Source organism: Filobasidium floriforme, assembly GCF_021052385.1.
Source record: "Filobasidium floriforme strain CBS 6241 chromosome Unknown HD553scaffold_2, whole genome shotgun sequence".
Classification (NCBI taxonomy): Eukaryota; Fungi; Basidiomycota; class Tremellomycetes; order Filobasidiales; family Filobasidiaceae; genus Filobasidium; species Filobasidium floriforme.
The window spans coordinates 206632-228315 of NW_025763623.1; the positions used below are offsets into that span (position 1 = coordinate 206632).

Sequence of the window (21684 nt, forward strand, 5' to 3'; positions counted from 1 at the left end):
CGATCGGCCAATGCCAATGCCGCGGCAAGTTTCGTTAAGCGAGTAGTCCAAAGCTACCGCGAGTCTCACCTCTCTCATACGGCTGGACGGACATAGGGAGGTGAGACGGGCAATCGTCACCATCTTGATGCGTAAGCCACCTCCGCTGAACAACCCTATTGCGACATCCGGCCGACCCCGTTCGCCCCGTTCGACCCATCGTCTCCGTCGCATTGTCAGCGAGCACAAAGAAGGAGAAGCTGGCTGGCCCCATATATTTCGGAGCGGTAGCCTGGTGGAGCTCACTTCGATATGGAGATTCATTTCTTGCAGGCTAAATGGAGGAGCGTACAGATCTCTGATCGCGGATCCCCTTGTAAGCTACGAAGCAGTCAGTGGGGTAGCGCTCACTCCGCTGACTATCGCTTCACCAGCATGGTCGACCGACTCTGGGGGATCGCAGCTCGACGGCAAGTAGATGTAGGCTAGATACTGTATGTGGAGCTCCTACAAATCATGGTCTATGTCGTGGCCTAATGGGTCTAATGCTCAAAGGCGAAAATGTAATTCGTCGCCTTGCCGCAACTGAGAGTCGCCTTCTTTCCGACGTGAAGTTTGGAGTATGCTGTTTTCGGACCATCCTTTGATTCGGGCTCTATGCAGTACGAGATCGTGTTGTGAAGTGCAAGTAGTGATCTAGCCTCTATAGAACGGAGAGGTCAAGAGCAGCGAAGATCTGTCGATCAACGTGCTCCTTCGGCGGAAAGGAAACGTGAGCAATGACAGGCGGGTGTGCTCACCGATTTCTTCCGTCGCCTTGTGAAACCAGGACCTTATGAAACCGACAACTACGGGTCGTGCATGAATCGTCATACACGCGAACCGTGATGTCGATAGGACTGCACCCACAACTGATGCCTACTTGCCAAGAGCCAGCAACGATCCTGCGTCAAGTCTAGGCCAACCAGGCGAAGAGTCTTGTTGTACCGCCAAGGACAGAAGAGTTCTCGTCAATGCTATCTGACCCAGCGTTTCCCGTGCCAGCACGAGCTCCCCCTGGTAGGTCGTCTCGGTCTGTATGATCGATCGCCCAATCGAAACGGCATCAGCCACAACACTACGGTCTTGGGTAAGACATCTTGGCGATACCGCATGATCATCTGCTAACTTGTACTCGGCCGTTGACGATCTTGAACGGATATTGAAAGGCCACGTAGTGATAAGCCCTTTTAGACTTGGTCGATGAAAGCGCGGTGCGTTTCTGGTATTTTCATCCCGCCAGAGTTCCTGTAAAGTGCTCGTTGGGTCGACGCGATCCGGTTCCCTCTTCAAAATCACATGAAGCACCCCCGTGCTCGACGCCATCAACGGGTTGGTCGGGTAGAGCGCTGAGCGTCTTCGTGCGATACGGGTGGCCAACTGACGAAGATCCTGTAGAAGGATAGCCAAGGTGATGAAAGTCCTCGTGGTGTGTGGCCAAAGCTTCATGATCGCAGGCAGGGTCGAGAATGTGTGTCTGGTTCGGTGTCGGATCTAGCCAAAGGGGGAATGTTTATAGCCTTGAAGATGTGAAGAACGCAATGCAAGACGTCCCATCCTCAGCCATTCAACCCTTGGAGGAGCGTTTTCGAGAGCGGTCCGAACATCTTGTGCTTCACAACTGACCTTGAGCTCTCCGTCGTTTCGGTTCCAGTTCTCGCCTTGTCCCGATATCGGAGATTCAGGGCCCGAATGCTGGAGCGCGTCCGATTGCTTGAAGAGAGATCTCCCCCTCGATAACGGCGACGTCCCTACTATCCAGCCGGTCCTTGCTGGCTTCCTTGATGGACATATCCTCAAACTTTCAAAATGGGTGCTTCGGATCGCTTGTTGTCCGACGCAATCGATATCAACTACTGGGTGAACAGTCGATCAAGACAGACGGACGACGAATCTGGAGGAATGGCGACATCGTTCAACAGGGTGTCTTGACCGTGAAACCTCGAGCGGCTTACGATGAGCATAGATGATCCTGTACACCCAAAATGTCATGCATCGTCGATATCAATCCGATCGAAAGATTTTGTGCTCGTGAGGATTTGAACGTCCTCCATGCTTTCAGGTAGTGGGTCGGCTTACTGAAACCTCTTTTCTTCGATCCTTGCACCTTTCCAATTCCGGAGGCCAGCCTCGTAGTTCGGCGATCGATGTACAATGGTGTGATTCAAGCGATGTTTTTGCAGACCTTTAAACGATACGACCCGCAGGCAAGGATTATATGATCAGCTCGAAGAGTTCGAAATCAGACTGAAAGTGAGATCGAGGTCAAGAGCGGGCCACTCACCAATATTGTCATGTAGAGAGGGTACATCTGAAGCAGATGAACATACCAGGATGAGGCCCACTTATGGTAATCCGTAAATATGTATGGTTCCTGTAAGCAGTCGACTCTGGTGACGGACCACGATAGCTCCTCGATAGACTTCATTGCCCCACCGGCTCGGGTTGTAAGAAGAACTGATGATAATGAAATCATGTATGAAATACAAGCCGGCTTGATCGCGTCAGGTCTAAAAGTTATACAGTGTTGGAGCTCATTGCGGCTCATCGTCTTCGTCGTCGTGAAAAATGTCGTCATGGGTTGAGGCTATGGATGTTGGTTCCAGCGAAAGATTGCAGCGCTACAGCGACAGATCATAGCTCGCCCTTGAGAATGGACCTGACGAGCGGCTTGAGGTGCTCTTTGGTGTTCTCCTTGGCGCTCGCCATGGATTCCGGCACACCAACCTGCTGAGCAAGCTTCTCGAGTAGGGATCGCTCGAGAGCTGGTCATGAAAAGAGTAAGCGAAAGAGCATCTTTCATCCCTCTATACCAGGTCGCTCTGGATCTATGTGTGGCTTTTGAGTTGAGTTTGGACGGTCTTGGTCATGGAGGCGGGAATTTTTTTGTTGATTTTATCAACATCGCCCTTGATCTGCTTGACGTCGTCGGAAAGATTGGCAATGTTTTCGGTCAGGCCTCGGAGCTGGGCCATCAACTCCGCAAATCTAGGTCTGGATCAGTCTCCGGTTGATGTTGCTTGTCCACGTCGACTTGTCCTACTTACTGGTCATCGTTCATTTTTTGCGCAGCCTTCAAAACCGCATTCTCCTCCCGCAGAGCTCTGTTCTGTTCCTTGAGGACTCCGATCTCTTGCCGGTGCTCAATAATCTCGGTGACGACTCGTTTCTTTGATTGAATCTCGTCGTCTTGAATGTTGAGCTTTTGGAGGAATTCTTTGGCCATTGTGAGATAGGTTGGGTGGATGAAGGCGGGTTTTGGCCGTGTGTTATGCAGTGAGTAAGAAGTAGTAGTATTGTAGCGTTGTAAGGTATGTACAGTAGGGGGGTGATAGGTGATTCGATTCGGACTGGGTGGGTTACAACAAGCTGTTCGAGTACTCGGTCGATGAGATGAGCGACGAGTCTCAGCTCTGAGAGCGAGACTGATCTAACTTGAGTTACCTTCAGATTCAGATTCAGAAGGGTCAAGTGCAGAGCTGTCTCTACAAATCGAAATACCAGCTTGGCAGAGCGATCTCCTGCGAACATGCCAGCGTCCAACATCGTCCGTGGAAGCATCTTTGCAGCAGGCCTCGCCGTAGGAGTCGGCGCAGCTTCGCTTCTGAACAAGAACAACACTCCCACCTCGCCCATCTCGCCGTCTCCGCCTGTGCGAGCACAGGTAGTAGCAGATGAGAAGAGCACAGGGTTAGTAGCTCAGGGCGGGAAGCCTGGATTCACGCCGAGCAGGGACATGGCGGGATCGTTGGCTTTGGCACCACCTTCCTCGCCTTCAAATCAACTCGCTTCGGACGTCTTCCGCTATGGCTTCCCAGGTAAGTTCCATACACCGAATAAGGCTGTGAAGCGGTTCCTAATCGTACTGACATGGTGATGCTCTTTTTTGCACCTCTCAGGACCGATCCCAGACGTCCTGAAGCGGACCGCCTATGTAGCAGCTTACGACCGACGCCTGCGACACCCTTCATGGGTAAGTACCCATCATGTTCACTTGCCTTCTTCGACCCATTCTATAGAATCCGACTACAGTAGCTGATGAATATCTACAATCATTCTCTTCTATTCGTTGCAGACCGCCGAGCACCTAACCCCAACCTCTCTGAACCGTCAACCCGCTCCTCCTACTGACGGGAACGGTGGACGCTCAAGCTCGAACATCTTGCAGGAGAATCCGAAAAAGGGCGATAGGAGCAAGAGCACGTTTATGGAGGATGCCGAGGTTCCGGCCATGTTCAGGGGATTGCTTAAAGATTGTGAGTTGTTCAGTCTTCCGTTCTCGGTCTCGGTCAGAAAGCACGTCATGTCACCTCGAGCAGTGCAGACTCTGTTCGGGTCGTTGCCGATATCTAAGATTGCTATGGCTGATCCTTGTTGTTTTTGATCGTCTGGTGTGATGTTATAGACTATAATAGCGGTTATGACCGTGGTCATATGGTTCCTGCTGCCGATGCCAGTAAGTCTCTCAACCTCCGGGCTGTTGCTCTGAAGCTCGCCCGACGACATCATCCGAGCCAAGACACACTGCCCTCACCCGCTGAAATTTCATTCTTGACTTACTTCAATAGAAATCTCTCAACAAGCCATGGACGAGACCTTTTTCCTCACCAACATTGCCCCTCAGGTCGGGGATGGTTTCAACCGGCACTACTGGGCGTACTTGGAGGACTGGTGTAGGCGGCTGGTCAGGCCTCGGGATGAGGGGATGAAGGGAACGGGCGGGTTCGAGGATGTCTACGTCTTTACGTGAGTCCAGGTTTGGGGAGTTTTGTTGTGACTAGCATAGCTGACGACGATGTGGGAATTTGATAGGGTGCCGCTCTACTTGCCTGCACAGGGCCCGGATGGGAAGTGGCGGGTGGTAAGTACCTCCCTCCTCGTCCACCACATCTGCACCTAACCCGGTGCTTGAACGCTGATACAACTTCGTCTGAACCCCCGCACTCGACTAGTCTTACGAAGTGATCGGCAGCCCACCAGCCATCTCGGTCCCTACCCACTTTGCCAAGGTCGTCCTCGCGGCCCGAGGTAGCCCCGGCGGTTTCGCCCCGGGTCCTTCGTCCGGTCTACCCGTCAGCGGACCCATGGGCAAAGACGTGGCCATCGGAGCGTTTGTGCTTCCCAACAGCGTCATCCCGGATAACACGCCGTTGACCGAATTCAGCGTGCCAGGTGGGTCGCGTCGAGATGTCGCTCTTGTCTGATCGACGGGGGCAGACGAGCTGATCGTGCATATCTATGCTCTCGGCTGACCTCGACAGTGGAAGCGGTCGAGCGCGCCGCCGGTCTGACCTTGTTCTCGCCGCAGATCAAGTCGACCGCCAAGGAACTCTGCCGGGAGACTCGGTGTCAGGTCATCGTGAGACGGTTCGACGACGCCAACAAGAAACAGCAGCAGCAGCGTGGTAAAGCGGGGCAACAGGGCATCGCCAGGTCGTAGTCGGACCTGCTACAGATATACACTACACAACATGTTCACCATTGCATAGCACATCATCATCTATCATGCACTACGTATTTCGATATGCCACGAAACCTCTTTTTCCCCGAGCTTACGTCATTTTTGCGCGAGACCTGTGTACTGTAGTCGTCTTCAACAAGTATGTCTACGGGGGTTCGACAGACCTTGACCTGATCATAGAATGGCCAGTTTCAATTGCTTCTGGGTTCAGGTCCACTGTCCGCGTAGTTCCGCTGTAGCAGTTGATTACAAGTTACAACATTCTTGGTGGCCCGATCAGTCGAGAGGGATTGAATGTAAGACAAGATGATCCCATGGCTGAAGGCCAAAACCGTAAACGCACAGATATACGTATCGGGATGACTCGGGGATATGCAACGCGCAGCCTTTATAGCTCTCCGAACTGGAGATTCTAATATAAATCGCTTCATATGGATACATAATTTCTGTCTAAATCATGTCTCGCCGTTGTTGCACGGGAGGCCAGTCAATCGATCTCGAGCACAATCTATGATACGGCGCGTCAGGATCGAGCAATAATTCCGAAGACAAGAGAAGTTCAGCCCGGAAACTCACCTTGCCACTATTCTTGTTGGCCTCCATCTCCTTGTGAGCGCCCACAACGTCTTTCCAGGAAAAGACCTGCCCGAAAAACGTCGAAACGATAAACCCCCAGTCAAGCCAGTAACGTCGAAGGCATCAAGCGGGACCCACCTTGTAGATGGGAACCTTCATTTCCATCCCCGAATCCTCCCCGCCCAAAGCGCCCAGCGCTTCTCTTTCAAACCGGCCCAACAGGTCGCCCTGATAAGCCGGACTCCTTGACCTCAGGGTGGATCCCTTGATATTCAGTCGTTTGAAGAGGATCGGGATGAGGGCCGAATCGGCAGGGAGCTTCGGACCGGACATGGCAGCGAGAAGGATCATACGGCCGTCTTGTCGGAGTAAAGAGACGTTCTAGCCGAGTCGAAGTCGGACGTCAGAGCCAGCACCGATCAGCGCACTCGAGAGCGGAAAGAGCGTGGAGACTGGGGTGGACTGACCTGGTTCCAGTAGTCGGGCCCGACGAAATCGACGATCAAGTCGACACCAGCTTCGTCGACCTTTTTAATCTCTTTTTCGAAATCCTGCGTCTTGTAATTGAACGCGTGGACTTTGCCTCCGGTGAGCTTTTTCAGATAGTCGACCTTGTCGTCGGTACCAGCTGTGGTGAAGACCTTGTTCGCTCCGAACTTGACTGTCGGGAGGAAAGTGGCAGGACAAATGTCAATCCAGCGGATAACCTGACTTAGCGGGATCTCGAGCGTCGTCCGGTTGTACTTACTGGCCAACTGGATCGCCGCCCCACCAACCCCACTGGCTCCCGCGTGAATCAAGACGTTTTCTCCCTCCTTCATTCCCCCTTCGAGGAAGAGCGCCTGGTAAGCTGTCATCCAGTTCTCCGGGACCCCTGCGGCTTGCACGGGGGTCAGGTGAGGAGGTTTATGGATGATCATCTTGGAGGAAAGGGCGATGTATTCGGCATAGGCACCCTGGTTGGCGTTTCGTGTCACATTTCAAGACGAGTCAGTACTATAGAGTTACCCAGCACAGTTGTGCACGTTCCCGTTACGTATCGGAGACAGGACGAGAGGGGAAGACTTACACCATAAGCCAACCCGACGACCTCGTCACCGAGCTTCCACTTTTCCCCATTCTCACTCTCGTTTCCAGCCTCTTTGCTCTCTTCACTATCGCCGTGGAGCTTGACGACCTCCCCAGCGAACTCTACGCCCATGATCGTCTTGCTGGCCTGAGGCGGGAGGGGGTACTTGCCCTGCCTCTGCATGATGTCCATACGGTTGAGGCCGAAGGCTTTTATCTTTTCTCGAGGGTAAAGTCGTATCGGTTCAGATGGCGAGCGGTGGCGAGCGGAGGACGCAGTGATGATGTTGATGATGAGGGTTCGTCGACAAGTAGAGAGTGGAGAGATCATATGGATAGAATCGATAGAGAGGAAGAAAAGAATGAGGGGAGAAAGAAGCGAGCGAGTAAGCACCGCACAACCCCCCCATGTCTCTTTGTTCTTCCACCTCGAACGGTAGCCTCTTCACAGATCAGAAACTAACCTTGACCAGAACCTCCCCCTCTTTCGTCTTTGGCACCTCTTCTTCCCCAAGATACATGTTCTCTGCGGGTCCTTGGTTGTCCTTGACGAGGACGCAACGCATCTTTTGCGGGATCTCGATCGAGGTGGACATCGTGCGGGTCAAAGCGATGGGCGTTCGGGTGAGTCTTGTGGTTGTAGTTGTTGCGGCTCTCAAGAATGTCATTTGTCAACCGTAGCTATGATAAATGTATGCCTGGTAACGATTTTTTACAGTATAACGGAGGATGTAAAGAGGTCCTCGACGGGATTTGGGTGCAACGTACGGAAAGGTCTTCCGCGATTACGTCATCCACACTCGACCCTTTACTACAAGTTGCGAAGATGATGATTTCACGGCAGGAGATCCTGATACAACGATGGATACAACTTGTGAACCTTTGGTCAGATGCCTATTCCTAAAAGGGGGTCCACATTGGTCTTTTTGGGAGGCTGAAGCCCGATATCTTCCGTGTGGTCTGCTGATTTTGGCATCTCGAAGGGTGTGTCGAACTGATCTACGGTACGGTTAGGACTGCGCTGGCGTGGAGAAGGTTCAGGCAAATGAGTAGACGTAGATGAATCCCGTTGACCGGCGTTATGTACCGCAGGGGAGAATGATGTCGCCTTGGGGTCACCAAAGCCATTCAGATTCCGCGGCGAGTTGAGCGAGACCCTGTTCGTCTCGGTCGCATAGTGCCGAGGGGTATTGAAATTGGCCGGATTCGAAAAACTGGGGGACGAAACGCCAAACGTGGCGTGAGTCGACATCACGGGCGAATGACCCATACCGTTGGATCCCGTAGTGGAAAAGGTCGGGCTGCGCGGATAGCTGCTACCAATTACGGTCGTAGCTGGTGTACTGATTGATTGTAGGTCCTGCGACCACGCCCAGACTCTTGCCAGATCGCTCGTCGCGGCAGCTCCTCCATCCAGTAAGGACTCTTGTAGCCTTTTCATGCCCGTCCATGCTGCTGTCATAGGCTCAGCTTCTGTAGCTGATCTCGGCTGGTTCGGTGGATGCACCACGTCCATCCAAGATCCCATCGCCTTTCCCATGCCAATCATGACCAATCGTAGTTCGGCAATCTCGCGTTCGGCGTCGAGGAGCGTTCTGATTGGGTGAGCTGGGTACGTCTGGTCTGGTGCAGCCATATCGCTGTCATAAATCAGATCGACGGACGTGTCTGGCGTATACGTCCGGAACGGGAATGTCGGGGCTGCAGGCGGGTTGAAGTCTGGCAAGTTTTTGCGAAACTCCGATACCGTTGACAGGATCGTCTTGTCTATACCGGACGCCTGAGCCCGCTCCATGAATCCTCGTGCCAATGACTCGAAGCCGTATCCCCGAGGCGTAGCGCCGGCGGCGCGAGGAACGCTTGTAGTCGGTGCGGATCTTTGACGGCTTCTCAGCGTCTGGTGGTGTGAGACCGACGGTATGCTCTCCGTCCCATCTGGTTCGTATGCTGGTATGCCCAAACTCTCCTGGTTCTGAATCGTGATGGCCGCACCGGTAGATGGCGAGGGATTCTCCCGAATGGCTCTGGCCTGTTGCAACAGGAGCGAGGGATCTAGAGGCAAATCGGGGCTATCTGGAGGGTACTTCAAGAGCATGGTCAAGACGCCTGTGTAATCGCACGGGAGAACTGGTTCGAGGGACATTCATCCAGTTTAGCAAAGTTTGACATGTGTTTGGTATTCAATCTCCACTCACGCAGGTGCCGGATCCGCAGCAACAGCGCGATGCATACGTAGCTCACGAGCTCGTCGACCCTACCACCTGATGCGAACAGACCGTCCCATATTCGCAGGGCCGATTTGAAGGGCATCTCTCTGGTGAAAAGTAGACGGACATATCGGCTACAGCGAATCAGGAGAATCGTAAGCTAGACAACCAGTTGATCGCTAGTGAGAGCGTGCTCTTACATTCCCCAGAGTTGGCCTTCGATGCCTTCCGCGGCGAATTTGGCATGAAGGATCGGGTCCACCCGCTTCATCAGATCATCTTGCATATACTCGCACATGTCGATGATCTTGGCTCTACGCTGCAGAGTAGGCTGTCGAGGACGTCACGAAGTTCAGAAGGATACTACTGGAGACACAGATCCGGAGGGGCACTCACCGCGCCAATCGACTCGGTCCTCCATTCGTACCAATCCTTGCCCGTTTCCATCAAACGGCAGAAGAGCCCATATGTATCGTGCTGGACATAGCTCCTGTCCAATACCAGCGACATGCTTTCCTCCAGCCTGGATATTGTCGAGGAGGAGCCTTCTTGCAAGGGCGATATTGCGGCCGAGGTGTTCATGCCGGATTTGACTGGTATAGAATCACGATCGACGACCATCAACATCGTTGCGAGGAGTTCGTGCATGCCCTGTCGATGCACATCGAGCTCTTTGAGCTAACAAATAACTTCGATCGAGCAGCTGTGTGCGGACTGACCTGGCGATAACCAACATCCTGATGTTCGATGGCCCATAGGAACAAGATAGTTGTCAGAGTCTTCCGTACGGAACGATCAGAAAAGTATTTCATATCAGGGAAGCTGTTGGGCATGATTCCAGTTGAATATCAGTACATAGTAACGCCGAGTGTATTTTCATGACTCACGTTCTTTCTACGTCCTTCTCTATCGTCCTTCTCAACTCCGCATTCTGGAACCACGCTTGCCAAGGGTTCTGGCCATGCCATCCGTTTCGACATCAGCTGGCACATTAGTATCGCCGTGTATCAGTACTCACCTCCTCGCCAAGATTCAAAGGATCCCACGTTGCACCACTCCCACTGTCTCTCGATACCTTTTGTGTCGTGGTGACATCCTCGGGTACCGAACAATCAGAAGCCCACCGCCCATCCGGAGCCTTGAGCCACTTTTCCCTCTTCTTATCATACTCTCTTCGCTGAGCTTGAAGATGACTCCGTAACGGGATGCTCGACCCTGATTGTAGCGTTTCCAGCGGCAGAGTTCCGAGATAGATACGCCAGTATACGCTCCGTAACGTAACCCCACCTAGCTCGTCCTCGTCCTGCCCTATCCCGCCGCTCAAATTCGCTTGATCCTGCAGGTCTTGTACGGTGATTTCCGGATGACTGAAGAGGGAGATCCATGTGGCTCTGAGTGAGTGATGAGAGACTTGTACCATGATCAGTATATGGTTCGTCAGATCAGGAGCGATGATGCAACGGACCTGAGCTCGCTTGGAGAAGGCCTGCTCAGCAACGTATTGTTCGTGCCGGTCATGATCGATATGATAAATGATAGCAGCTGTCTTTTCTGCAAGCGTCCAAGTTGGCAAGTGCAAGTGGGCTTGCACCGCGCGAAGGGGGGTCAGTATAGCCCCGGTCATATAGCAGTGATATTACTGTATACCCACTATATTACCCTAGTATATCCAGGCCCTGGGTCATATAGTGAGTATATAGAGGGTTATATGGGTTGTATAGGGTCTATATACCCCTGTTCATATAGTCCCCCTTCGCGCAGTGGGGCTTGTGAAGTCGAGCCGGGGGTTGTTTAGGGAGGTCAGGAGGTCCGCGCTTACGTCACTTTGAATGGTCTAAGATCTAAAGGCAGGTTACTACGGTCGTCAACCAGCTACCAGTCCTTCTAGCTTCTCATCTAGCATATCTAGCATATCTAGCATCTAGCATCTCGATCTCAGCTCTCGTCAGGTCAGTCGGCCAGATTACCAGCTACTGGATCATGGTTACGGATCAGGATGATAATCGACTCCAATACGAGGAGGTCTTTGAGAGATATGACGAATCCGATCTCAAGGAACTCAAGGAAGTCGAGGAGTTTGAGGAGCCACGATGGGTATAATGGTGTGATATGTAACAATACAGCGTCTTGACGTCCAGGTCAGAGTATACTACCACAGTCGCCAGTCTCCCTTCCCGATCTTGCATTTCCCGTTAGGTCAAGAGGAGAACGCTCGCTAAGTCTACAAAGGTCGAGCCTCCCGCGAGTATCAGATCCGACGAGGATGGCACAGTAAACCGAGTAAGGTGGATCGTCTTGTGTTGAGCGGTCGTCGTCATCTGGCTTGCCAATTTTTGACATTCGGCGTCGGACCTGCGGGAGCGAGTTGTCGAGCAAACTATACCGCTGCGTGCAGAGAAGGTAATCCGGGACTCACGATGGATTGACCATGTATAAGCGATCGGCGCACTGCAGATTGTGGCCTCTTGACAGTAATTCCGCGGGCCCGATCAGGACGTGGACCACGTACTCCTCTTGGAACTGCGAGATGGCGCCGAGTTGGCTCCGAGTGTCCTGTCCTGCACGCACATCCGAATCGTGAACCACGTAGTAGCAATCGTTGGCGGAATATTCTCCCCCGCCCCTCTCTCGCGAGCCAAGTTTGCGTAACACTCGGACGACCTGTTCCGTAGACTCCCGTGATTGGGTTGCGATCACCATCTTGCCAAATGGTAACGGCAACATGTCTCGTTTGAAAGCTTCCTCGATAGCATCGAGCACAGCGGACGTTCGTAACTTTTGAACTAACTGTCGCTGTGCCCGGATATGTTCATTATCGGCAGCGGATGATAGAAATCTCGAGTAAAAGGATTTTCGTGGCGGCCGGATCCAGGCCTGAGGAAAAATTAGGATAGGGTTAGCATGTTTCATGCCGCTTGGTAATGAAGGAGGTGGCCAGAACAACGTGCCTTTGCCATAGGGTTTGCAATCCAATCCCACACCTCATGCCCGAGCGGTACAGTTCCTTGTACCGGTGCAGGCGTGGTTGTAAGCATCTTTGTACAAATAGATTTTGCGATTCTGTGTGATTTAATCACTGGGGTGTCCCATCGGATTAAAAGCAGGATAGTCTGAACCTTTGAACTTGCACTTACAAGCCATGTGATCCCACTCGTCAAGGCGGCACTCTTTGGGATATAATTCTTCGATTTCCGGCCCCGGAGCCGTTGTGAGCGTCTGTCGGTACAGAGGTCGAGCAATATAGCAGGGACAGGTGGCGAGTCGTCCCGCTGCCCATTCGGCCAGTTTTTTCCAAACGACTTCTCGTTTGCCTTGTAAGAGGACGCCCTTGGTAAATTCTTTGTACGTCTCTACTGTCGCTCCTACCATGCGAACGGGCCCATACAAATCCCTCACCGTATCCCTGAGCGGTGTTGCTGACAGGACGATGACCTCGGTCGCCTGGTCACACATAGCGGTGATCGTTCCAGCGGCCTTGGTATATGGCGAAAAGCGCACATTCTGCACTTCATCGATGATGACCCGGTGAGGTTTTAAGGCAGCGATGTCTACTTCCCGTTTAGTATTCGGCCTGAGCTGCCTTTCCCTGCCGTTGTGGTATGCGATGAATTCGAATTCTGTTAGATGCTTTGTTGAGCCAGAGTAGAATCGATGCGATGGATCGCTGTCGGTAACATACGCATAAGAAGAATCATCGCAGTTCGGTCCCCGGACTTCCGCAGTTCTTCGTATTCGAACCAGTCGTTGGGAGTGAAGATCCATTGGTAATATTGTTTAAGCTGTGGCAAGTGCAGACACAACTCTGCCTGAAAGGAACGAGTTTAATAATGCGAATGACCCAAGATTTTTGTTCTGCGGCCATCACTCACTTCCCAGTTGTTTCCGTATGAACAGAGTATCAGGGTAGGCGACAAGCCACTAGCAAGCTCGTTGCCAATGTCAAGGAGCGACGTCAAAGCGACAAGCGTCTTGCCAGTGCGTGGGGCATCGCAGAGGAAAAAGCCGGCCTTTGGAGGGTTTGCAGGATGTCTCATCTGGATGCGCCCGTACAGTCGATGAGTCATGGAGGAGCCAGGACCACTGAGATATGTATCCATGGAACTCAAACTCACATAATGCCTCATATTGGCGATCGCTACGACCTTTAAGAGATTTTGTGCATGAGCCAGCCGTCCGCAATGCTTGAAGACACGATTAGCACTCACCTGCGAGTCACGTAATGGCGTCTTGACACCGGCCAAGGTCCGATTGCGCCCTTGCAGACCTAAGAGTGCAAGTGATTCGGACATTGTAGTGATGTGGGCGTGTTTCCGGATCAAGACGTCTGCGTCATCGTCGGATCTCGTGTCGAAAGGTGTTGCAAGCTCGGGCGGCTCATCAGTTGGCGGCTGATCAACTGTTTCGGCATCTACTTCAGGAGGGGCGATCGAGGCAAACCCGTCAGTCTCTTGAATCCCCGCACGGGCACGCGCAATAGCTTCCAGGCGTAGATGTTCGAATTCCGGTATCGGTTGGCCAGACCCGTCAAACCTAACATCTCGCCGGTCGCCGTCAAGAGCAAGGAGGTCCATCCACTCATCTTGCGCGTCATCGATGGCGAGTGGTCGAGTTGAAGGACCAGGAACGTCGATATTCCGGATGATCTCATCGGGAAATACAGGTCGTGCCGGTGGCGGCGATCCGTCCGATGCAAGCGAAGACGCACGAACGTAGCGTTCATCATCATCATCCGGAATTTGCCTGTGTCGGATTATGCGAATCTCGGGACTCATGGACTCCCGCTTGCGTTTGCCGCCAGCGACCGAATGTTCTTGGACACTGGGCACGTCTTTCGGCCGGGGAGTCCTGAGGTCGATTGAATGCTCTCGAATATTTGGCATGTCTTCCGGCTCAGGAGTCCTGAGGTCAATGACGGAACCGTTCATGGGACTGCCACTGGCAAAGGCGGGTTCCACGATAATGGTCGTAGGGCTAGCGGAGCGATCATCCTACCAGACAGGAACAGAGTGATGCGTGCGAATCGAGTCAATGCCGATATAAATGAAATGCTTAACAGTGGGACGGGATAAAGAGGAACTCACTACTACCATCTCCTGATCACCTCGGCTGCGTGCCTGGTGACCTTCATCTTGCAAATGCTCCTGCAATATGTATGACAGTGGCATGTCAGAACCAGAACAAGGAAAACCGAGTCCGAGTCAAGACGCAACGACACGCTAGAACCAGACTCACCAGCATGACCAGAGGGAACTGTCCCACATGACGGACCGGATGAGGTATAGTCACAGGAAATCCGGATGACAAGGGGTCGCAAACTTTACCTGGTCGCGAGAGAACAACAAGGGTCAGGGATGTGGGATTACAGTCGCGATCATAATCACACTCAAATTGAGACCACCGTCCCATAATCAAGAACCAGACTCACAGTTGACCCATAACTCCGAATCCTCCAATCCTTCGTCGCCCGATCGAAAAGTCGAGATTGAAGCCGAAGCCGAAGCCGAAGCCGAAGCTAAAGCTGTAGCCCTCGAAGACGAGCTGGAGGCCACCTGATCCACAATATTCCCGCCCGATCCCGATTTCAACCTCGGTTTGGGAGTAGCGAAAAGTGTGCTGGCTGTGGTCCCTCCTGGAGCTCGTAACAACGCTATGAACGGTCGAATGAGTCCCAGAGGTACAGTGTCGACCTATGATTATGATCGTGATCACGCACGTGAAGCATTGCAGGTTAGCAGTCTGATGCATCACCATATCTGATCGAGGTTGACGGCATCTAGCGAGTCCTATCCACTTACGGCTTGAGCGTCTATCCCGTAGAAAGTGGCGTACAAGTCTGTAGCCAAGGCCAGGTTATCCTGCATCTGCATCTGTATGATCTTATTTAGGCGATTCCCAGGGCGCAGTCCGCGATGTAGGTATGCTCCGTGCCGTACGGCGACGGGTGGTCGTGAACACCTCTTGCAGTTTCTTCCGAGGTCGATGATGTCGGTAATCGCTGCCAGGTATACATGTATATGCCATATATGAGCCCGGTCACGAAGCACACATTCTTTTGCGGTTATTGTCGTTGTTGTCGTACCGCACGTCTAAATGTTGATTTTTCGAGACTAGTGTCTCCAGCAGCTGGAATACGGTCTATGGAAGCATGCCGAGGGTTCTTCTTGTTGGTTCCACGATCAAACTGTATCGGAATCGAGATCAAGGCCGTCTTCCGAAGTGTCGAAGAAGAGCGAAATGTCGGCCGCTGCAACCTGCAACGATGGTGGTGCGGTTGGTATAGGTGATGTTCTAGTCGATCGATGGGGTTTTCACAGGCAAGCAATGCGTGATTGACCATCTCGAACTTGACTGTATCGCATTTACTGTGCCAACTCATGATCATCTCAAGGGGATGATGGAAAGATTGATCGACGAGGTCGAGGGTCGAGGGGGACTGATCCCATCAATCCTCGTTCAATCGAGGGTGGTAGCCGGTCGGTCCAGGCCGATGGTCCGCATCGACGAACGACGAGTCTCAGCTCTGCATCTCGAGCAGTTCAGCTAGATGCGTTCAGCTGTGGGACTTCGAAAGGTACTGACTTTGCCGGTGGAATCCCTGAACCAATACCATCCTCTCATCCGATCCCCCCCCCCACACACACACATAACTATCCATACTCATTTGCTATAAAGATCTCGATATGCTTCCGCCCCGGACTTGGTCCTTCCCTACGCCACCCCCCACCTCGTTCTGCAAGAGGATCTGGCAGCATCCTCATGACGGAGAAAAGTTCACCTTTACCTTGGACGAAATGACGACAGGACCCGATGCTCAATACCAAGGAATCCACATCAACCTCTTCTATCTACTTAATGCTCTGTCATACAGATGGGAAGAGAATAACGCTGGATCTGCCTGGAGGGGAGCGTACATCGCTTCGATCTCAAACATCAACACAACCAAGTTTGATTGCGAGAGATGTGCAATGGACGGAGCGAGGTGCTACAGAGGCAGCAAGGGCCAAAGGTCAGTGCTGATGCGGCAAAATTGAGCGGCGACAGGATGATGCTGATATTCGTGCTTCCACACCCTAACAGTATACAATCGAACAAGTGCGCCCGGTGTATGGTTATATATGTGCCGTGTGATCTCAGCATGGCAAAGATCGAGCCCGCTTGTCCTCGAGGAGTCACCATCAACACTGGAGAGAGGCTGCACGTCGTTACCAAATCTCTGGACAGAGTGAAGAAGGAACACCCGGGCATACTTGACGGATGGAAAGGAGGAGCCGAGCTTGTTGCGCACATCAATCCATCCGGTGATTACTATGCAAATCTCGCTCCTACCGATCCTACAAGCCTGCAGTGGTTGCGAAACATTCTGGAATACCTCCCACATTGTCATTTTGACAAGGGTACCCAATGGCGAGTCTTCCGTCCGACGTCACGTAACGTGGCTAGTTCTAAGCTAAGCTTTCTCGTGCTGAATAGCTACACGGCGACCCTTGACTCAACCATCAACATGCTTCCGTTTGCTATAAGCAAAGGCAAGCAGGAAAACGTGCGTCGAGGAGGTACTCCTTCGATCGACTTGGTCGACGACGGTTGTCACTTGAGGGAAACCATGGAGTCGTCAGAGGCAGAGGCAGGAACCTCGGAGAAAGCGTCTACTCGCCCTGCGACCCAGAGGCAAACAATTGCGATCGAGAGGAGCCCGATGAAGACCCAAACCCCAGAAAAGGAAGAATTCGGCTCTGCCAGGCGGGAAGCTGGCCCTGCGAGACGGATCAGAATTGAAGATAGAAAAGACCGATCTGGTACCGCCGCCAGCACCACTTTGGCTCGAGCGAACGATCAATCGGGAGCCTCTAGCCCGAACAAAACTCTTTCTGCCAGTCGGGATTCCAAGTTCTTGGTGGATGCGATGGGTTTCCGAAGTGGGGCCACGTCGTCACAACCCCGCATCATACGATCTACCGCCACCAGTGGTGAGGCTAGCCGGAAGGCCCCTCCAGTTTATGGCGGTGAGGTGTTGAGCGATAGCGAGGTCGAAAGTCGCCCGAAGACAAGGAAAAGGAAGAGGAGAAGCGACAGCGAGGACGAGGGCGAGAGCGAAGACGAGCGCGGGGGCGAACCATCGTCGAGGAAGAAACTGGAGGACCCACAACGAACTTTGACGTTGCACATGATCGACAGCATGCCGCAACACTCGATGTGGTACAGGAAGAGGTTGATGGTATTAGAGGGTATCATTGATAGCCACACCGAAGGCGAGGGAGGAGAGTTGACGGGTCTCAAGACCGAGATATATCAGTGGTATGCCAGTACAATCAACGGACCCATTCGGTCAAATATACAATGATCATGTAATACGAGGTCTCTTATCTCTAGTTCTTTGCTCTACCTGAGTTGGGCATCGTGCTATTGAAGCGGGATGTGACCGGTGCTTGCGTTGTTGAACGAGATATACTGGATGATCAGGGACTCTGAATGGTCAAAAGATGTCTATACGATAAATGGGCTATGAACCAAGATCTGTGGCCAGGCGATCGAGATATCATCAATATCAACAGTTGTACGGTCGAGAGATTCGATCAACGAACCCTCTCGACCTTGGTGATGTAACGGCGTCACGTGATCTTCCCGTGCTCGTTGCTTCCTTCTGGGTTACTAGCTATTCGAGAGACATTTGATGGATCTGAGCTCTTTCGAAAGTTTGGGATGTTCCTGGAGATCGATCGAAGTGTTTCCTGCGTTTGAGATGATCCAGGGATTGAAGACTTTCCTGATGTTCGATCCTAGAGTCTAGACGCTTGGCTGATGCCAAGGTCTGGAGGTTGGGATGACGACAAGGCCCCGGGAATCAGAAAAGCGGCCGCCTGAGGTAATCAGAGCAGAAGTGCTGTACCTACGGAAAAGCTTTACCCCGAATCGGGTCAGCTCCCATGGAGCTCCTTGTGATCGATAGAAATACCCGAGGTGCGCGAGGTGTCGTATGGGGACAGAGGACGGCTTGTCGTATAAACAGCCACCGTGCCTCGGTCATCGGCACGGACCATGCGCGCGTGAAGACGTCGTCCTCATCACACAGCCTACTAGCGTGAATCACATGAGCCATATTCCGTGAATCCTCCGCCTGGTTGAATTCATGCTGTCGGTCGGTCGGCTGACCGGGGTTGCGAGGCCAGAACAAGACGATGCGAAAGCCAACAATCTGCGAAAACAACCCGAAGGAACAGTCGACCTGACGACTTGCCGGGCCCCACGGGATGTTGTTCGTTGCCGAGAACTGTCCGTAACGCAGCTATCGTCGTCGTATATAAAGCCCTGCTTGAGGTTATGACTTACTCGACCTCTTGCTCGTCATACTTTTCTGGAATTGCTCAACAGCTGCCTCGATATATTCATCGCCTAGTTGTTCGCGACCTGATCCATCATGTCTGCCAACGATCTGTCGCCCTCACCCAGGGATCAAGCGAATCCTATAGATTCCAAGGAAAAGTATGCGGTCGAGCACATCGATGACCGCAACTACAAGCTGGAGGCGGAGGAAGCGGAGAACAAGGAGCAGGCCATGACGGTCATGCAGGCCGTCAAAGCCTATCCTTCGGCATGTGCTTGGGCTTTTACCATGTCGTCAACGATCGTGAGTGCGGTAGATGTTTCATCCGTGCGTACCTATTAGAGGCGCTAACGCGCGCGCGCGCATCAGATCATGGAATCCTACTGTCTTTTCCTCATGGGTTCCTTCGTCGCTCTCCCAGCATTCAGGCGCAAGTACGGTATTCCCGACGGAAATAACGGTTACGTACTGGAGAGCGCTTGGCAGTCTGCCTTGCAAGTCGGTGGACCTTTGGGAGCGCTTATCGGGGTCTTCATCGCTGGACCCATCACCAGCAAGATCGGATATCGTTATGCCACAATTTCAGGTAAGTCGACTCTCTAGAACTCGGTAGGTCTTCGGTCGCTGATTCGACCTGCATCTCTTCAAAAGGTCTAATGCTGCTCAACGCCACGATTTTCATCATGTGTAAGTCGTTCGAAATAAGAGTCATCTCTCTCGACTTTCATATCTAATCGATGAATCCCATCCTCTCGACTCTCCTTGCATCTAACCTCCACAGTCTTCGCGAATTCTCTACCTGTTTTCTTCGTCTCTCAAATCGCGGAGGGTATTCCCTGGGGTATCTTTGTGAGGATGCGAAAAATACGAAGCTACGCGCGGAACAAGGCTGACCGACCTCATTCAAACAGATCGCCAACGCTCCGGCCTACTGCAGTGAGATCGTACCGATGAGGCTCAGAGCCCCGGCCACACAAGTGCTCCAGCTCTTCTGGGCGGTAGGATCTATCATCGTTGGCGGTGTCACCTATGTATACCAAAAGGACGACGGTAGTTCCGCATGGAAGTGAGCTCAGCGTTCGGATTCGCTTAACCCATGTGCGCACGCTTACTCTCAACGAGCACTACAGAGTTCCCACCGCTCTACAGTGGATGTTTCCGACGCCACTGGCTGTTCTGATCTTCCTCGCGCCCGAATCGCCCTGGTGGTTGGTTCGCAAGGGGAAACTGGAACAGGCCGCCCGTTCGATCGAGCGACTCGGTCGAAAGTCGCAGGTCAACGGTCCTGAAGGTGTCGCGATGATGCGACGAGTCATCGAGGCGGAATCTCAAGAAAACCCTTCCCTCATCGAGCTCTTCAAGGGGACCGATCTCCGACGAACTGCCATTGTATGCTGCATCTACGCGGCGCAGAACTTGGCCGGGAACCTCATTGCCAATCAAGCCGTCTTCTTCTTCGAGCGTGAGTCACTCGGCATTCCGTTTGAAGCGACAAGTTTTGTTAACTTGTTGCTATATAGAGGCTGGCATGGACACCGATACCGCCTTCGCCCTGGGTCTGGTCACATCCGCTTTGCAAGCCGTCTTTGTCATGGCGTCCTGGGGGCTTACAACGCGCTTCGGCCGACGGCCCATCTACATCTGGGGAACCGGCTTCAACGTCGTTATGCTCATCGCTCTGGGTATCGCGGCCTGCTTCCCCAAATCTACGGCCTCATCTAACGCGCAGGCTTCATTCGGTCTGATCGTGTCTGTCATGTTCACCTTCGCTGCCGCCCCGATCTCATGGGTCATTATCGCGGAGACTTCGGCTATCCGTTTGAGGCCTCTTACCACTGGTGTAGGACGGGCTTGTTACTATATCGTCAACATCCCTTGCATTTTCCGTAAGTCCTGCCTGGTCCTTGGCCATAAACTTGGTATGACATCTCACTGGCCCTCGCCAACCCAACAGTCGGGTCTTACATGCTTAATCCTACGGGAGCCAACCTCGGTGGAAAGTGTGGTTTCGTCTGGGGAGGTACTGCGTTGTTCTGTCTGATCGCTGCCTACTTCTTCCTCCCGGAAATGAAGGGGTAAGTGGCTTGTCTGCGCTACATATTTCGACACATGACTCTGGACTCACCTACTTTCCCTGCCACAGTCGAAGTTACCGAGAGATCGACATTCTCTTCCGTCGACACGTACCAGCACGGAAGTTTGCCAGTACCGAGATCGACATCTCTGCCGACGAGTAATTGTCGTGTATGTTTGATACACCCGCACACAACGATGGCGCCGTAAGCGGGGGCGCTCAGGGAGCAAGGCTTTTGTCTACGAAAGAAGCGGCTACATGGGAGCGTTCTGGGCCGAATTGTATCGTAATCTAGTTAAAAGTGTAAAATAGAAGGGGGTCCATATCTGAGTACACACCTATACGAACATATCTTCACTTGCAGAGGCCGAATGACGTTTGCATACGTAATCACATGTTGTGAACCTTGTCAAGAGCAGCTTCTCGCTTCTCGCGAACATATGATGAGGGGAGACGACATCGCAAGGTCAACCTCCACGGGTGGTATTTGTGACGAAATGGACGTTGTCAGCATCGTCAAGAGCGATCATGGATGCTCTCGAGAGTGATCAAGAGGCATGGATCAAACCGCTACATGAATATCCAAGAGATGGAGTATACGACAAGAGCGAAGGAGACGGAGAGGTATGGGTCAAACCGCTATACAAATATCGGAGAGACAAAGAATCAGACGAGCGCGAAAAAGATGAAGAGCAGCCGCCGATTGCTGGTCACGATGATCTATTACCCCGTCAGACGCTAGACCGCTGCGAGCTATTCCTGAGATAGTATGCCTGACCTTAAACTGTGTCCTTCCTACGATCACGTTCATACGCTATAAACGCGGCTATAATTCTCAGCCTGTTTATGATCGTAATAATAATAATGACGTAAAGAGGTCGAGTGAGAGAGAATCGCTCCAGTACAACATGCGCGTATTCGTAAGTGACTAAGTCCTATGACATGGCCTATGATATGA

At 52.5% G+C, this 21684-nt stretch overlaps 8 protein-coding genes across 8 annotated transcripts; 3 read left to right on the forward strand and 5 right to left on the reverse strand.

The window, feature by feature from the left end:
• Nucleotides 1–521: 521 nt before the first annotated feature.
• On the reverse strand, nt 522–3244 carry HD553DRAFT_321578 (uncharacterized protein; the record flags this gene model as incomplete). The annotated part of the gene is made up of 9 exons (XM_046181237.1): nt 522–682; nt 780–827; nt 1005–1410; nt 1645–1874; nt 1974–1990; nt 2098–2203; nt 2303–2329; nt 2683–2783; nt 3066–3244. 9 exons carry the CDS (start codon nt 3242–3244, stop codon nt 522–524), a joined length of 1275 nt encoding a protein of 424 aa, XP_046039485.1.
• Nucleotides 3245–3547: 303 nt separating this feature from the next.
• On the forward strand, nt 3548–5458 carry HD553DRAFT_327658 (uncharacterized protein; the record flags this gene model as incomplete). The annotated part of the gene is made up of 8 exons (XM_046181831.1): nt 3548–3836; nt 3918–3991; nt 4094–4274; nt 4424–4474; nt 4587–4764; nt 4831–4879; nt 4971–5190; nt 5280–5458. 8 exons carry the CDS (start codon nt 3548–3550, stop codon nt 5456–5458), a joined length of 1221 nt encoding a protein of 406 aa, XP_046039486.1.
• A 384-nt stretch (nt 5459–5842) lies between these two features.
• On the reverse strand, nt 5843–7833 carry HD553DRAFT_92099 (uncharacterized protein). Its single transcript, XM_046184595.1, has 7 exons — nt 7588–7833; nt 7125–7340; nt 6804–7011; nt 6523–6716; nt 6194–6436; nt 6056–6121; nt 5843–5987 (listed from the first exon to the last, which is right to left on the reverse strand). The coding sequence occupies exons 1-7, from the start codon at nt 7789–7791 to the stop codon at nt 5967–5969; spliced, it is 1152 nt and encodes a 383-aa protein (XP_046039487.1). The 5' UTR covers nt 7792–7833; the 3' UTR covers nt 5843–5966.
• On the reverse strand, nt 7803–11004 carry HD553DRAFT_304004 (rab-GTPase-TBC domain-containing protein). The gene is made up of 9 exons (XM_046178955.1): nt 10982–11004; nt 10796–10881; nt 10349–10721; nt 10218–10285; nt 10050–10152; nt 9727–9981; nt 9531–9661; nt 9319–9464; nt 7803–9250 (listed from the first exon to the last, which is right to left on the reverse strand). The coding sequence occupies exons 2-9, from the start codon at nt 10846–10848 to the stop codon at nt 8010–8012; spliced, it is 2370 nt and encodes a 789-aa protein (XP_046039488.1). The 5' UTR covers nt 10849–10881; nt 10982–11004; the 3' UTR covers nt 7803–8009.
• Nucleotides 11005–11601: 597 nt separating this feature from the next.
• Nucleotides 11602–12671, reverse strand: HD553DRAFT_92570 (uncharacterized protein). The gene is made up of 3 exons (XM_046184597.1): nt 12465–12671; nt 12279–12365; nt 11602–12204 (listed from the first exon to the last, which is right to left on the reverse strand). Exons 2-3 carry the CDS (start codon nt 12363–12365, stop codon nt 11743–11745), a joined length of 549 nt encoding a protein of 182 aa, XP_046039489.1. The 5' UTR covers nt 12465–12671; the 3' UTR covers nt 11602–11742.
• A 1-nt stretch (nt 12672) lies between these two features.
• HD553DRAFT_92534 (uncharacterized protein) lies at nt 12673–15292 on the reverse strand. The gene is made up of 9 exons (XM_046184596.1): nt 15126–15292; nt 14756–15017; nt 14563–14651; nt 14412–14471; nt 13536–14318; nt 13443–13472; nt 13200–13364; nt 13010–13132; nt 12673–12916 (listed from the first exon to the last, which is right to left on the reverse strand). Exons 1-8 carry the CDS (start codon nt 15195–15197, stop codon nt 13022–13024), a joined length of 1572 nt encoding a protein of 523 aa, XP_046039490.1. The 5' UTR covers nt 15198–15292; the 3' UTR covers nt 12673–12916; nt 13010–13021.
• Nucleotides 15293–16231: 939 nt separating this feature from the next.
• On the forward strand, nt 16232–17889 carry HD553DRAFT_92604 (uncharacterized protein). The gene is made up of 3 exons (XM_046184598.1): nt 16232–16336; nt 16408–16734; nt 16801–17889. The coding sequence occupies exons 1-3, from the start codon at nt 16296–16298 to the stop codon at nt 17669–17671; spliced, it is 1239 nt and encodes a 412-aa protein (XP_046039491.1). The 5' UTR covers nt 16232–16295; the 3' UTR covers nt 17672–17889.
• A 459-nt stretch (nt 17890–18348) lies between these two features.
• Nucleotides 18349–21074, forward strand: HD553DRAFT_304018 (putative maltose porter). The gene is made up of 9 exons (XM_046178956.1): nt 18349–18955; nt 19022–19238; nt 19304–19339; nt 19434–19501; nt 19564–19718; nt 19783–20114; nt 20173–20538; nt 20607–20727; nt 20796–21074. The coding sequence occupies exons 1-9, from the start codon at nt 18746–18748 to the stop codon at nt 20887–20889; spliced, it is 1599 nt and encodes a 532-aa protein (XP_046039492.1). The 5' UTR covers nt 18349–18745; the 3' UTR covers nt 20890–21074.
• Nucleotides 21075–21684: the final 610 nt, after the last annotated feature.

Excerpts from the sequence above, each read along its gene's own strand:
- HD553DRAFT_92534 (XM_046184596.1), bottom strand. The coding sequence starts at position 15,197 with ATGCAGATGCAGGATAACCTGGCCTTGGCTACAGACTTGTACGCCACT. Across the intron at positions 14,652-14,755 it reads TTCGGAGTTATGGGTCAACT|GTAAAGTTTGCGACCCCTTG; the intron begins GTGAGTCTGGTT and ends TCTCGCGACCAG. Across the intron at positions 13,365-13,442 it reads TCGCCAATATGAGGCATTAT|ATGAGACATCCTGCAAACCC; the intron begins GTGAGTTTGAGT and ends GGGCGCATCCAG.
- HD553DRAFT_92099 (XM_046184595.1), bottom strand. The coding sequence starts at position 7,791 with ATGACATTCTTGAGAGCCGCAACAACTACAACCACAAGACTCACCCGA. Across the intron at positions 6,717-6,803 it reads GGCGGCGATCCAGTTGGCCA|TCAAGTTCGGAGCGAACAAG; the intron begins GTAAGTACAACC and ends TCCTCCCGACAG. Across the intron at positions 6,437-6,522 it reads GGCCCGACTACTGGAACCAG|AACGTCTCTTTACTCCGACA; the intron begins GTCAGTCCACCC and ends CGACTCGGCTAG.
- HD553DRAFT_92604 (XM_046184598.1), top strand. The coding sequence starts at position 16,296 with ATGGACGGAGCGAGGTGCTACAGAGGCAGCAAGGGCCAAAG. Across the intron at positions 16,337-16,407 it reads AGAGGCAGCAAGGGCCAAAG|TATACAATCGAACAAGTGCG; the intron begins GTCAGTGCTGAT and ends ACACCCTAACAG. Across the intron at positions 16,735-16,800 it reads TTTGACAAGGGTACCCAATG|CTACACGGCGACCCTTGACT; the intron begins GCGAGTCTTCCG and ends CGTGCTGAATAG.
- HD553DRAFT_304004 (XM_046178955.1), bottom strand. The coding sequence starts at position 10,848 with ATGACCGGCACGAACAATACGTTGCTGAGCAGGCCTTCTCCAAGCGAG. Across the intron at positions 9,662-9,726 it reads GGACCGAGTCGATTGGCGCG|CCTACTCTGCAGCGTAGAGC; the intron begins GTGAGTGCCCCT and ends CGTCCTCGACAG. Across the intron at positions 9,465-9,530 it reads GAAGGCCAACTCTGGGGAAT|CCGATATGTCCGTCTACTTT; the intron begins GTAAGAGCACGC and ends GATTCGCTGTAG.
- HD553DRAFT_92570 (XM_046184597.1), bottom strand. The coding sequence starts at position 12,365 with ATGCTTACAACCACGCCTGCACCGGTACAAGGAACTGTACCGCTCGGG. Across the intron at positions 12,205-12,278 it reads TTGCAAACCCTATGGCAAAG|GCCTGGATCCGGCCGCCACG; the intron begins GCACGTTGTTCT and ends ATTTTTCCTCAG.
- HD553DRAFT_304018 (XM_046178956.1), top strand. The coding sequence starts at position 18,746 with ATGTCTGCCAACGATCTGTCGCCCTCACCCAGGGATCAAGCGAATCCT. Across the intron at positions 18,956-19,021 it reads TTACCATGTCGTCAACGATC|ATCATGGAATCCTACTGTCT; the intron begins GTGAGTGCGGTA and ends CGCGCGCATCAG. Across the intron at positions 20,728-20,795 it reads TTCCTCCCGGAAATGAAGGG|TCGAAGTTACCGAGAGATCG; the intron begins GTAAGTGGCTTG and ends TCCCTGCCACAG.